Source organism: Vanessa atalanta, chromosome 3 (genome assembly GCF_905147765.1).
Source record: "Vanessa atalanta chromosome 3, ilVanAtal1.2, whole genome shotgun sequence".
Taxonomy (NCBI): Eukaryota; Metazoa; Arthropoda; class Insecta; order Lepidoptera; family Nymphalidae; genus Vanessa; species Vanessa atalanta.
The window spans coordinates 23,136-35,562 of NC_061873.1; the positions used below are offsets into that span (position 1 = coordinate 23,136).

The 12,427-nt window shown below is 37.5% G+C and overlaps 1 protein-coding gene across 1 annotated transcript; it reads right to left on the reverse strand.

The window, feature by feature from the left end:
* Positions 1 to 3,267: 3,267 nt before the first annotated feature.
* LOC125077356 (signal transducing adapter molecule 1) lies at positions 3,268 to 8,700 on the reverse strand. Its single transcript, XM_047689280.1, has 6 exons — positions 8,438 to 8,700; positions 5,805 to 6,229; positions 5,423 to 5,714; positions 4,847 to 4,957; positions 4,232 to 4,769; positions 3,268 to 3,393 (listed from the first exon to the last, which is right to left on the reverse strand). Exons 1-6 carry the CDS (start codon positions 8,478 to 8,480, stop codon positions 3,387 to 3,389), a joined length of 1,416 nt encoding a protein of 471 aa, XP_047545236.1. The 5' UTR covers positions 8,481 to 8,700; the 3' UTR covers positions 3,268 to 3,386.
* Positions 8,701 to 12,427: the final 3,727 nt, after the last annotated feature.

Here is a 12,427-nt window from a genome sequence, read left to right on the forward strand (position 1 = left end):
ACGAACGAGGTCTTTTTGGTTGGGGTCTCTTCGGCTAGTGGTTGGGGTCTCTTTAGCTCTTTATAGAAAATAAGTTAAAAAAAATTGAATTCTAATTTGAATTACGCATTCCATCGTTCCAACGACTGTTATATATGTTATATATATGTTACATATTATATTTTCTGTTTCTCATCACTAGCCCGCCTGTTAAAATGATCAAGCTAACTTGAACAGAATACAAGTGCAATAGTGTTGAAATATAAATAAAGATATCTTAATCATAAATTCTTAGAAGTGCACAATATAGCTAAATTATTAGCAAATCGCATGTAAGACGCAAGGTTTGTTTATCTTTTTTCCTACTTCTATTGGAATAGACTATATGTAGGTGACGATTGACACGGCGGCGCGGTTAGTAAACTAATTTTGTCAATTTGTTTTAATTTCTGTGTGAAATAAAATAATTATTCGAAAATGTCATTTCATTTCGTTTATTTCTATGTTCGATAATTTTATGAGATCTTTTAATTTCATCCATTCTTACGAATCTCGCGCGACGAGACTGGAGACTGTGTGGATTTTATGATTATGGAAATATTTGGCTTTTTTGAGTAATTATTAACGAAACAATATTAAAGTAAATAACGTTGTTAAATGTAATCTTCTGCCATTTAAAAACCAAAAATAAATATAGTATAATAGAATATAAAGAGACAAGTGCTTCAGGTGGGGCCTTGTATGATGCGCAAACTAAAACCTTTATGAAATTTTAACTTAGTAAATACCATTGTATAATGTTTACAGAATTACAAGCTATTTCGAAGGCGTTGTCATACATTGACTCTATTAAATCCCAGAACTTCGTAATTTTAACAGACTCCAGAAGTGCTCTTGGAAATTTAACTAAATGCACTATCAATGTTCGGGGTACTTCAATAGCTTACACAATCCTAGATCAAATACATAAATTAAATAAACCTACAAAATCAGTTCCCCTTCATACTATACCATCTCATACTGGAATAACTGGCAATGAGATAGTGGACCTTGCAAAACAGGCCAGTGTCGTTGGTATATCAATATCTGCGGACCGAATTTTCTCTGATATGATTTGAATATATAAAGAAAAATATGTGTTCAAGTTGATATGGTATCGAACAATGCAGCCACAACCTCGAAATGAACCCTGAATAGATAAATGTGACCTTAGTCGCCAAGACCTCATTACGGCTTTAAGAATTCGCTCCGAACACCTTCCAATGAACTCATTTGCGTATTTAATTATTGATTATTGATGAATACGCAACGGATTTTGATGCGGTTTTTTAAAATAGATAGAGCGATTCAAGAGGAAGATTAGATTTCTAATGTGAAAAAATCTGCATAATTAGTTTTGATATAATATTATTTTGTTTGGATAGGCTTTCCTGATTATTATTATGTATCTTAAGAATAATTAGTTTTTTATTCTGGCTTTTATTAGTGCCAAAAAGGCACAGATAGTTTCGCCAATGTCACGTGCGATGGAGAAGATACGGTAGAGATTGATCGGTGCGGTCGAGATTACAGGCTCAATTTAATTTTGAAGGCATAATAGTAGTAGACGGAATAAAACCCACAACCTAAAACAATACAATACTAATAATTAGATAAAAAAAAACAATTAGTTTTATCTTATAAGGTAAAAGAACCACGGCGACAGTTAGTAGGAGTTATTTATTATGTAATGTAAGTACAAAAATAACGTAATACACCTATATTAATTACTTAAACTTTGATAGTTTTTTGACGACACGTTACTTTGTTTTGTTTTTTATTTATCTACGTGACATGAATTCAGATGTTAACAGATGTTAACGCGGCGCGGATGATTGTATGCTTATACCAACTTATTCCAAAAAACTTTTCGTTTACTTTAAGCCAGTCCAGTTTCCAGCATTATGTGTCTCTGTCGCGTGTTAGCAAAAACATCTGCTTTATTCCCCGTCGGCACTCCGCGTGATGTCGAGTACAGAGAAGCGTTGTAATTATGGTAATAGATTTATTTATTTATTTAATATTTGGGAAACAAACAGATATAAAATATAATCTAATTACATAATACAACTCAAAGTCAAAGTCAAAAATCTTTATTCAATATAGAAGTGTTTACACTTGCTTATTGATTGTCAAAAATCTACCACCGGTTCGGAATTTAGCACCTCGGACCTGAGAAGAACCGGCGAAAGAAACTCAGCGGGATATATATATATTTTTTTTTTACACAATTTAAATATCACATTATCCAGAAAACTTGGTCTCTCATAGATCGGCGTTTTGAAAGAGCTAATAAAGGTTCATGGGTAGAATCGCTAGATTTAAAAGACAAATATTTTAAAAATTTGTTTTGGATCTTCTCAATTTCATTTATATGAATATTGTACTGAGGATTCCATACCGTAGATGCATACTCGAGTATAGAACGGACGTACGCATTATAAAGCAGGTTAATAGTAGAAGTATTTTTAAATTCAGATCCTGTTCTCATGATGAATCCTAGCATGCGATAGGCTTTTGTTGGAATACTTCTAATATGAGAACCAAAAGAGAGCTTGCTATCCAGTGTCACACCTAAGTCTCTCACCTCGTTCTTCCTTGATATGTCGTTATTATTGACAGTATATTTATAAAGCAAAGTTTTACGCTTACGAGAAAAAGAAATTATAGCACATTTGTTTATGTTAAGATGTAGATATAGACATAATTTGCAGTATGTCTCTAACCTGTTTAAGTCAGATTGTAGAGCATGACAATCATCTAAAGATTTAATAGATTTCAAAATTTTTGTGTCATCAGCATATAAAAGAAAATCTGAAGACACAAAAACACTATTTTTGTCATTTATAAATATATTGAAAAGTAAAGGACCGAGGTGAGAGCCCTGAGGAACCTGAAGGAAGATATGATAATATTTGTGATTTTAACGACAACTTTTTCCTACATATTTTCGTTCGGTTATCATAGTCATTTTAACTTAACTTTAAAATTGGTAAGCTGGTTTTTATTGTTGCCGAAGCTCTCAAGTAAATTATCTATCGATAAAAAATTCGTAATCGGTCCATTCATTCGGAAACTACGATGCCACGACAGACACACAAATGTGGTAACCATATCTATTGTTACCGATTGTTAAGTTGGACTCGAAGTGACGCGGAGGGGTCGCGGGCACCAGCCATTAAGTGATTGCTCAGTTTCATTTGTAACTTAAGAAACGAAATACGTGGTTTTAAATGAAAGATATTTTTGTAAATAATTTATATATTAATATACTAGGTACATACGCATCAATCACAATAGTTTATATTTAGAATTTGAAGGAATGAAGAATTTATTTACAGCTCGAAGAACTCATCTCCAGCTCGCGATCAGCACCTGCAACGGGATGACGCGAATGTAACACAAATGGTAACATATTCTAGCACTCTACTTTGGTTCGACCGTCAGAGTACCTCAAATTAAGTTAGAATACACTTCACTCAAGTGGGCGGTTACAAGCACTATTCTGATTGCGATTTAAGTTGATAACACGTAAAATTCATCAAACTAAGAAACATCGTCTCGATAGGTGTCGGATTTATGAGGATCGATGAGTCGGTGACCTTTCGATATTCGACTGTAATTCGAAGGTGAGAACTTAAATACACCTAATTGGTCGTTTCCAGCGTTTTGTGAGCGCAAAAGTAGTAAGCGTAATGCTAACGCGAACGCCAAATCTACGTTATAAATTAAAGTAGAATTCGGTAAAGATATTAGAGTGAGACCAATGCTTAATAGATAATTTTCATTTATTAGTGATGACAAAAATAAAAAAATCACGGTGAGACCGTATTTTCTTAGCTCGGAGGATGTTTGCGGTCGAAAGTGATTTCTGAGAAGAGCTCCACCGAGCCACGAGCGGAGCACTGCACGGGAGGGTTTCCCCCTTTCAGCGGTACGGTAAAAAAGTGTTCGGGCAGCTTACGACCCATTATTGTATCCACGGATATTAAATGTTCAAGTTCTTGAGAACAGCACTCGGTGAGACATGATCAAGTCTAAGGTTCAAGGGATTTAACACGATTTTTTTAACCATATAAAATGTTAGGTGTTAGATTTTCCCTTAAATGAAAACGAGACTATTTTAATTATTTTTTTTTTTCAGTAATCTACTGATCTCCGTAATACTCACTGATTTTTTTGTTTTTTACATCTGGATGAGAAGCATAAATACCTGGGTGGCTGAGACTGGTGCGGCATCTGTGGCGGCAGAGCGCCGAGCGGCATCGCGCCGGGGGGCAGCGCGCCGGGGGGCAGAGCGCCGGGGGGCAGAGCGCCGGGGGGCAGAGCGCCGGGGGGCAGAGCGCCGGGAGGCAGAGCGCCGACGGGCAGAGCGCCGACGGGCAGCGCGCCGTGGGGCAGGGCGGCGGGCGCGTAGGCGTGCGGCGCGTAGAGGCTGGGGGGCGGCTTGGGGTCGCGCATGAGCTCGTGGTAGAGGTTGAGCGCGTCCACCAGGTCGGCGCTGAGCTGCGTGAGGCGCGCGTGGCGGCGGTCGGCGCGCTCCAGCGCCGCGTCCACGAGCGGCCCCATGGCGTGCACGCGCGCCTCCAGCCGCGCCGCCTCGCCCTCCGCGCCCGCCTCGCCCGCCGGGTCCGCCTCGTGCAGCAGCGCGAGCGCCTCGTCCATGAGCGCCTCGTCGATGCGCGGCGCCGGCTCCGCCTCGGCCGCGAACTGCACGCGCTTCTCCGCGCCGCCGCTGCGACTCTCGCTCTCTGCGGGCCGACGGGCGCGGGTCAGAGAACGCCACGGAATCTGTGCAGCTGTCGCAGTGACTGGGAGGGGGTCTCACCGGTTCTCGGTTCGGTGAGATCGTAGGTGACGAAGTTGGCGGGAAACAGCCCCTCCCCGCGTTCGTTGTAACCTTTCCACCAGTTCGGGTCGCTCGAGTCCGTCACGTGAACTGAAATTCGAAAGTCATCATCATCATCTGTCAAAAACAAAAATATCTGGGAAAAAATTCATCCATCGATCGCTCGGGACACACAGACTTAAGTTAAAAAATAATTTTATCAAAATCAATTGGATGGCACTTAAAACCATGTTTATTATGTTATAACATAACATAATATTAAGAATAATAATAAACAAAAAAAATAATATAAATGATAATTTCAAAGTTTAAAATCGATTGGGAGGTGGCAGCACTTCAAAATCCACATACTGGGCCGTAATCATCCATATGCTAAGTTAGGGTTGAGTTTGAGGGGATTTTTTTCCTAAGTGACCGACATTCCATTCTTTCATGTCGGTGCCCTTGTTACACAGGAAGGCAAAAGTTTCATGTCGAATACGATCGTAGATATAAAGGGTACAAACTCATCGGTTACGGTAACAAGCGGACGAGGCGGATGACAACGGTTCTTACCAATCTCGCCGGCGAGGAAAGTCAACTCGTTGTCTTCTGCAGCCTCGAAGTCGTAAAGCGCACGCACTTTGCGCGCGGGCGGCGCGGGCGCCGGCGCGTCGGCGTCCACGCGCGGGTACAGCGCGCCCCCCGCGCCGCCCGCGCCCCCCGCGCCACCCGCGCCGCCCGCGCCCCCCGCGCCACCCGCGCCGCCCGCGCCCGCGCCCGCCGCCGCCGCCGCCGTCTCGCGCAGCGACAGCGCGATGGCGCGCGCCAGCTCCTCTTGCTCGCGCTTCTCCGCGGCGCTCGCGGCCTGTAATAATCATTTGTGATATTTAAAATGGGAACATTTTCGGACGGACTTACGTTTAGCTATATATATGTATAGCTTCGCGTCGAATACCTGAGCGTCGGCGGCGGCCACGGGAGCGGCGGTCGGTCTCTCGCCGGCTTCGGCGCATAGTTTTGCATGTAGCGAGGGAATGAGATCGAGCTGCGGATCGCTTCGGAACTCTCCCTCGGCCCACTTGCGGAGCATCGCGCGTAGTTTCTGCGCGACTGTGGGCTGCGCTCGCGCCACCAGACGGCGGAACTCGGCTTCGAAGTCGCGCGATGCTACCTCGAGATGAAAGAGGCGGCCGCAGTTGGAGACGCAGGCGTCGAGTAGCGTGGCGGCGTGCATCTGCACGTGCGGGTCGGCGTGGCCGAGGCGCCGCAGGACGGCGCGCAGGCAGTCGCGCGCGTTGGTGGCGTTAGCGCCCGCGCGGTCGCATATTTCCAAGATCAGACCCCATTCCTCACTTGTATTATTTTCGCTAGTCGCCCTCTCTGTTGAAATACGAGTTACGAGTGAGTCTATCACACTAGACTTAATTATTAATTATTACAACTACATATTAAGGTTATTTTTTATCACCCAAAATTGAGTAGCTTTAAAATATTGTAATGAAAATAAGTTAAATTCAGAGCAAGACATTTTCTTTTTTTTTTATTGTGCCGATGTATTATTCCGTGTCCGACACATCATCGCGATTTAATTCGATACCAACGCCATCTAGCGAAGCCATAGAACATGAACATACAATTATATGTGGTTTAATATTTCAAGCAAGTATTGAAACCAAATAGATATTGAACACTATGTTAACTGTTACTCACACTTACACCATCAACGTTAATTATTACGTATTTACGATTAATAGGTATCAAGTATTGATTTAAAGTAAAATAAATATTTAAGTAATTCTGGCAAATTTAGGTAATTAACGACTGCATAAAATCCTACCATTTTTAGGCATTGCTGGCCTTACCAAGTCATGAAACTTGTCAGTGCAACAAACTCTGTTGCCAAGTCATAAACGCATGCTTGTTTATTATACTTTTTTCTTATAAATAGCTATCCCCTTTAGATAATACTTAAAATATAAGTACAAAATAGTCTTTTCATAATAGAGTATGACAGCTATATTGTCGCTAATAAAAAACATAATGAAATGACTTGCTTAAATACTTTTTATTTGAAATTAATAACCAAAACCTGTAAATATTGTATTCCAATGTCAAAATCTTCTTTAGATAACTAAGACTGAAATCGTATTGCTAAAAGAAACTAAACAGATCAATTTTGTTAAACTATTTTTTCTACAACAAATTTATTTACATTGTGTTTAAACAATCTGGTGTCTCATGCGCATGGAGTGGTATCAGCTAATGTCTTTTTACTAATATTTACTGGGATCACAAAATAGCTATTACAGATGTAAACATTTGGGACTGAAAACTAGAATCGGTATTTGGTTATTAATCTCATGCTTGCTGGATGATGCATCAATAAATTAGTTGTTAGCATTAATCCGCAATCAGTAAATTAGCCTATTTAAAGATTTACATCTCAGGAAATTTCAAGTCTTAATAAAATTGAAATAATACAATGTTAATTTCTAAATTTGTACGAGTACAATTTATTTTAAAATAACTCGAAATACTAATTTTCTATTTAAGTCTACTCTAGTGTTAACATGCCCTGAAACATGCATGCTGCGTGTCCCACATGTGCTGTCCAATGTACTCTCTTCCAATGGAGCATCTTGAGACGTCATTTATTTTTAAAATCACTATCATCACACTCTTGGGTATGGGCCTCTCTGAGCATCCCATCTGCCTCTGCCCTGCGCAATCTGTTCAAGCCACTTTAACATTGCCATTCTAAATATATATATTTGATTACAAAATAGTATTTTATGATCTTTTTAGTGTGAACATAATACTTGAAAACATTCATTAAAATTTATGAAAAACAACACAAATTAAATATTTCGTTACTTTAGTCTTATAGCTTTTTTATAAATGGCTCTCAACTGTTTTCCATAATATCTTTTTCACCCTATGCCCTATCAGTTATACTGTATAAAATACAATACCTAAAAACTCGTTATTTTATACAGAAATAAGTTAGTTATTTTTTCAAAATTAAATCAATTTTATTTAAAAAACACTTCCATGATAAAAATGAAGATTTTTATTGTGTACTAAATTTTTTTATTATAATCTAACAGCCGAGGAATATGTTTTAGCCTTATTGTTTATAAAATAAAAAATCAAAGGAGCTCATTAATTTCACACAGAATTGAAGAAAGCAACACTTTATGGTATTTTATAAAAGCAAAAAATTTAAAAAGCCTAAAATAAGCTTAATAATTAAGCCATAAATAAAATTTGAACAAATGATAAGTTTGATGACTCACTTTAGTTAACATTACCACAAAATTTATGAAATTGTCATCTTAACTTTAGGTTTATAATATAATTTACTAACTTACTTGAATAATTCTGTAGATTATAATGTTCTCTGACGGATTTGAGATATTTAAAATCAAGTAAAGAAAAGTAAAAATGAATGAAACAAAAACAAAGCAAGATATACAGTCTACTCGTTACACGAGATAACGCGGTTATTGACATCAATATTTATCTTAAGAATATTTTCGTATTCAAGCTCAGCCCTTTGTAAACCATCTTAAATAGAAAAATACATACCCACATCCTGATCAAACGGTGATGAAGTTCCGAAAATTCCCATTGTTATGAACGTACTAATTATGAGCTGTTGATCCTAATAGTCCAAGTAAAAATAATATTTTCAAATTTCAGTTACATGGAAGGTGATTTTACATTGCATTTATTCCGTGTTATTTAAATTTTTACGCCACTATATACTATATCTCGGGCTGATTTGATTAATTATAATTAAAACCACTTTTACGCCACTGTTTGATAAAAAGTCAAGTAAATTGTCACGACTCACTGTCAAGTGTCAACTGTCATTTATATCGATACGTTCTGAATTACATATCAAATGAAGAAATTAACACTAAAACCCATGGCAAACGTAGTTCATTACAATTAATTTATTTATTCTTTAGTCGGGAAATAAATACTACAAATATAAAAAATAGCAAGTTGACATAAAGAAATCCCCGCTTCCCTTAAAAACTATCATAAATAAGAAGCAGAGAAAATAAATAAAATGTCAGCACCTGAGATTTTCGTTCCTTTGATTTGAAATGAAAACTGTAATATTTTGGCAAAGAAGTGGTAATTTTTATGTAAAAAATAGTAAAAAAAATCCAGCGTATACCAGGACTTTGGAAAGTCGATAGCACGATAGTGAGCTCTGGGGCTGACTTCTACCAACTCACGATCGTGAGTTTTTAAGTTTTGATGAGATTTTAATGCAATGATGGCGTCAGCTTTCCTAGAAATTATTTGTAATGAAATAAAAGGCATCTAGTTATTAGAAAGGACTTATTTAAACATTATAGTTTAGGTATAAAATTAAAGTTTTGTATTTTATTGTAATACAAATTATCTTTTGACAGACGACTTAGAAATTAAAAGAAAAGAACCAAAATTCAACAGTTTTACGAAATAAGCAAATTTAAATAAACTCATGTAACTTAGGAAACAAAAACTTAATAAAAAAAAAACAAAGAAATAAACTCAAAAGCCTTTCTGACTGGAAAAAAATAATATTAAACTTAATACTTAGATAATCTTTGAAATATACTTCTAAATCACAGTGTTATTATAGGAAACGTTGTAAAATTAGTAGACTAGTTTCTTTGGTGATACAAATAAAAACAGTCTTTATCACGACTCATGCACAAGTAAACATCACATTTACGGCACCTAATTTTAGAGCGAGATGAACAAATCTCTGAGCGACATTTGCGAGGAGCTTTCAAGTCGTCAAATACAGGAAAATGTTCATATCCATCAAACCTCTTTCCCACAGACGGATGATTAGCGGGTTTGTATCTGTCCGAAGTTTGTGCCCGCGTTTCAAGTAATGGGGATGAATCGCGCCGATCTCTGCCAGGAGTGCAGATGAGAGTCTCAGCTACTTCAAATCTGAATGAAAGGAGATCTTGAATTCGACTTTTTGGAAGGCCTTTAGCCAATAAGTCAGATCTGTAGAGACGCCACGAATTTACCATTGCTAGGTCTATAAAGTGGAGTATGACCTTGAGAGTCCATTTTCGGGTCTTCATGAATGTACGGTAATATTCCATAGATTGGTCCAAAACATCCACTCCACCCATAAAAGAGTTGTAGGATGTTACAATTTTTGGAGCATCAACATCAACGTAGCATTTTTCTGATTTATTGTAACGCTTTACTATGTCGATTGTCGTACCCCCAGTACAATTTGATGCTGTCAATACCGCCTTGCTGTCCTTCCATTTGACCAAAACTACGTCGTTAGCCACTCTTTGTTCAATTTCTCCTCGTATCATTTTTTTGTCATCTTTGAACTTAAGCTGCTGTCGATCTGGTACACGGTTAAGCATAATTGTTCCTGTGCCATGATAGCCCAATTTCGTCAAATTTTCCAACAAGGGAACCGTTGTGAAATATCGGTCAAAAAAAATGCAGCTCCCGCGTGGAACACTTTGACTCAGGCGAAGAACTACAGCCGGTCCAAGCCCCAAAGGATGGGAAAGTGCGGAATTGTTGCCGTAATAAATTTCAAAATCCACCATTAGCCCTTCACTGGTAGTAACCACGAAATTCTTAAGACCCACTGGGCGAGGCTTGTTCTTTACTAGCTGGCGAAGATGACACTTGCCTGTGAAAGGTATCATTTGTTCATCAATTGCATACCTGCCCGGTGTCTTTTGAATTTTGTTGCAGCCTTCTCTCACAATCGCGATTATTGGCTGAACCTTCCAGAGAGGATTTATTGCTTCCGAGATGGGTGGAGAGTCGGAATCCACGACGTGCAAACTGTTTCTTAAAGTTGTCAGTCTATCTCGTGTCATTGCAGAAACAATCATGTCAACTTTAATACTTCTGCGCCAGTACATTGCAATCCTGGGATATGAAAGTATACCCATCAGTAGATGGATACCAATCCATTTTTTTATTTCCTGTTTGGTGGTATTTAAGACTCGTCCAGTTTTTCTTAAATAGTACAAGTTTGTACACAATGCCATGCGCTCGTAAAAATCATCTTTATAATAATCATTATAATATTCCACCGGCGATCTTATTTCATTGGGTTGTGGATGACCTGAAAAGTTATGTAATTTATCGACGTAATCAATTTTCTTCCATAACCTTTGACGAGCAGGCAATTTCACTTTAATAGCCTTTGATTTTTTTGTTAATTTTGAACTAGGCGTCTGCTTTGACTTTTTCGAACAAGATAGGCCTGCTTCACTATCATCCATGTTTTTAGACGTAGACTTCCTTTTAGACACTTTACCTTTGTTTTTTTTCAATTGCCCAGTTGCCACTGATGGACGAGGCGAAGAGGATAACTCGACTTCACCTTCTTCATCATTTTCCAGCTGCGAAGGAATGAACTCTTCGTCGTCGTCTTCGAAGTCCAACTCGGAACAGTTACCATCATTGAGGATGCCCAAGATGAGATCGACGTTCAATTGCACGTCTGTCGTTAAAAAAAAAATCGAAAAATAACTTAAAAATGAATGAACTCACGATAATACGTTGGTACAATTGCAACCCAACAATTTTGTTGTAAATTAAGTCGGTATTTACAAGAAATATAGTGAAAACTTATAAATATTCAGATGTGTCATATACTTAATAATGTAATACAATCAAATATCAATGATTTCTTACAAAATTTGCAAAAAAATAAATATTACTTACGACGTCCAGTGACTGGGTCAAGAAACGCAGCCATCTTGCCGGCGCGCTCGCGGCTACTGATCGCGCTAGCCACCAAAACCGTTTCCTATTGGATAGATCGATGAGCGCACGACCATGCGAAGTCGGTTTGACGCGGAGAAACGAATTTCGCGCGAACATATAATATTTCAAACAAGAAACTCACGATCGTTTCATTCGGGTGCGAAAGGGTTATAATAAATATTATTCTTTCTTGTATATAAATATACTAAGTTCAAATAGTGTACTATTAATTAGGCATTTGTTTTTTTATTAAACTATTTGTTATACATTCTAATTGTGTAAATATGGTAAATAAAGTGAAACGCGTGAGGAAAACTAAAAAACGTTTATATAAATTAAGCGCCGAACATACATATGAACGATATTAAAAGGTAAGAGTATTTTATTAGTAAACATATATTTTTTTTATAAATTATGAATATTGAAAACATCTATTAGAAAAAATGTACAATAAGTTCGCATAGAATCAGATTTTTCGAGCTATTATTTAAACATTACAGTAGAGTATTTGGTCAAAGTGAGAATAACATCAATTGAGAGTATCTACATTCGATCCAATTTGACTCATTTACTCGAAGCAATTTGATATTTCTCATTAAGAGTACTATTTAGATTATTATTTATTATTACTAATAATTATTATTTATTACTATTAATATTTAGATACATATATTTTAAAAACATACCTTTATAATTAATAAAAATATATTTACTAACATATATTTATTTTTTACAGAATAAAGAAAGTCGAAAACAATAATACGGAAGCTATTTATATTGCGTAAGAGTTGATTTTATCGATTTTGT

What these genes read in the sequence shown, in the direction of transcription:
- LOC125077356 (XM_047689280.1), bottom strand. Translation starts at nt 8,480, where the DNA reads ATGGGAATTTTCGGAACTTCATCACCGTTTGATCAGGATGTGG. An exon ending in TTTCCTCGCCGGCGAGATTG is followed by an intron (nt 4,958 to 5,422) that starts GTAAGAACCGTT and finishes TTCGAATTTCAG; the next exon opens with TTCACGTGACGGACTCGAGC. An exon ending in TCTCACCGAACCGAGAACCG is followed by an intron (nt 4,770 to 4,846) that starts GTGAGACCCCCT and finishes GTCGGCCCGCAG; the next exon opens with AGAGCGAGAGTCGCAGCGGC.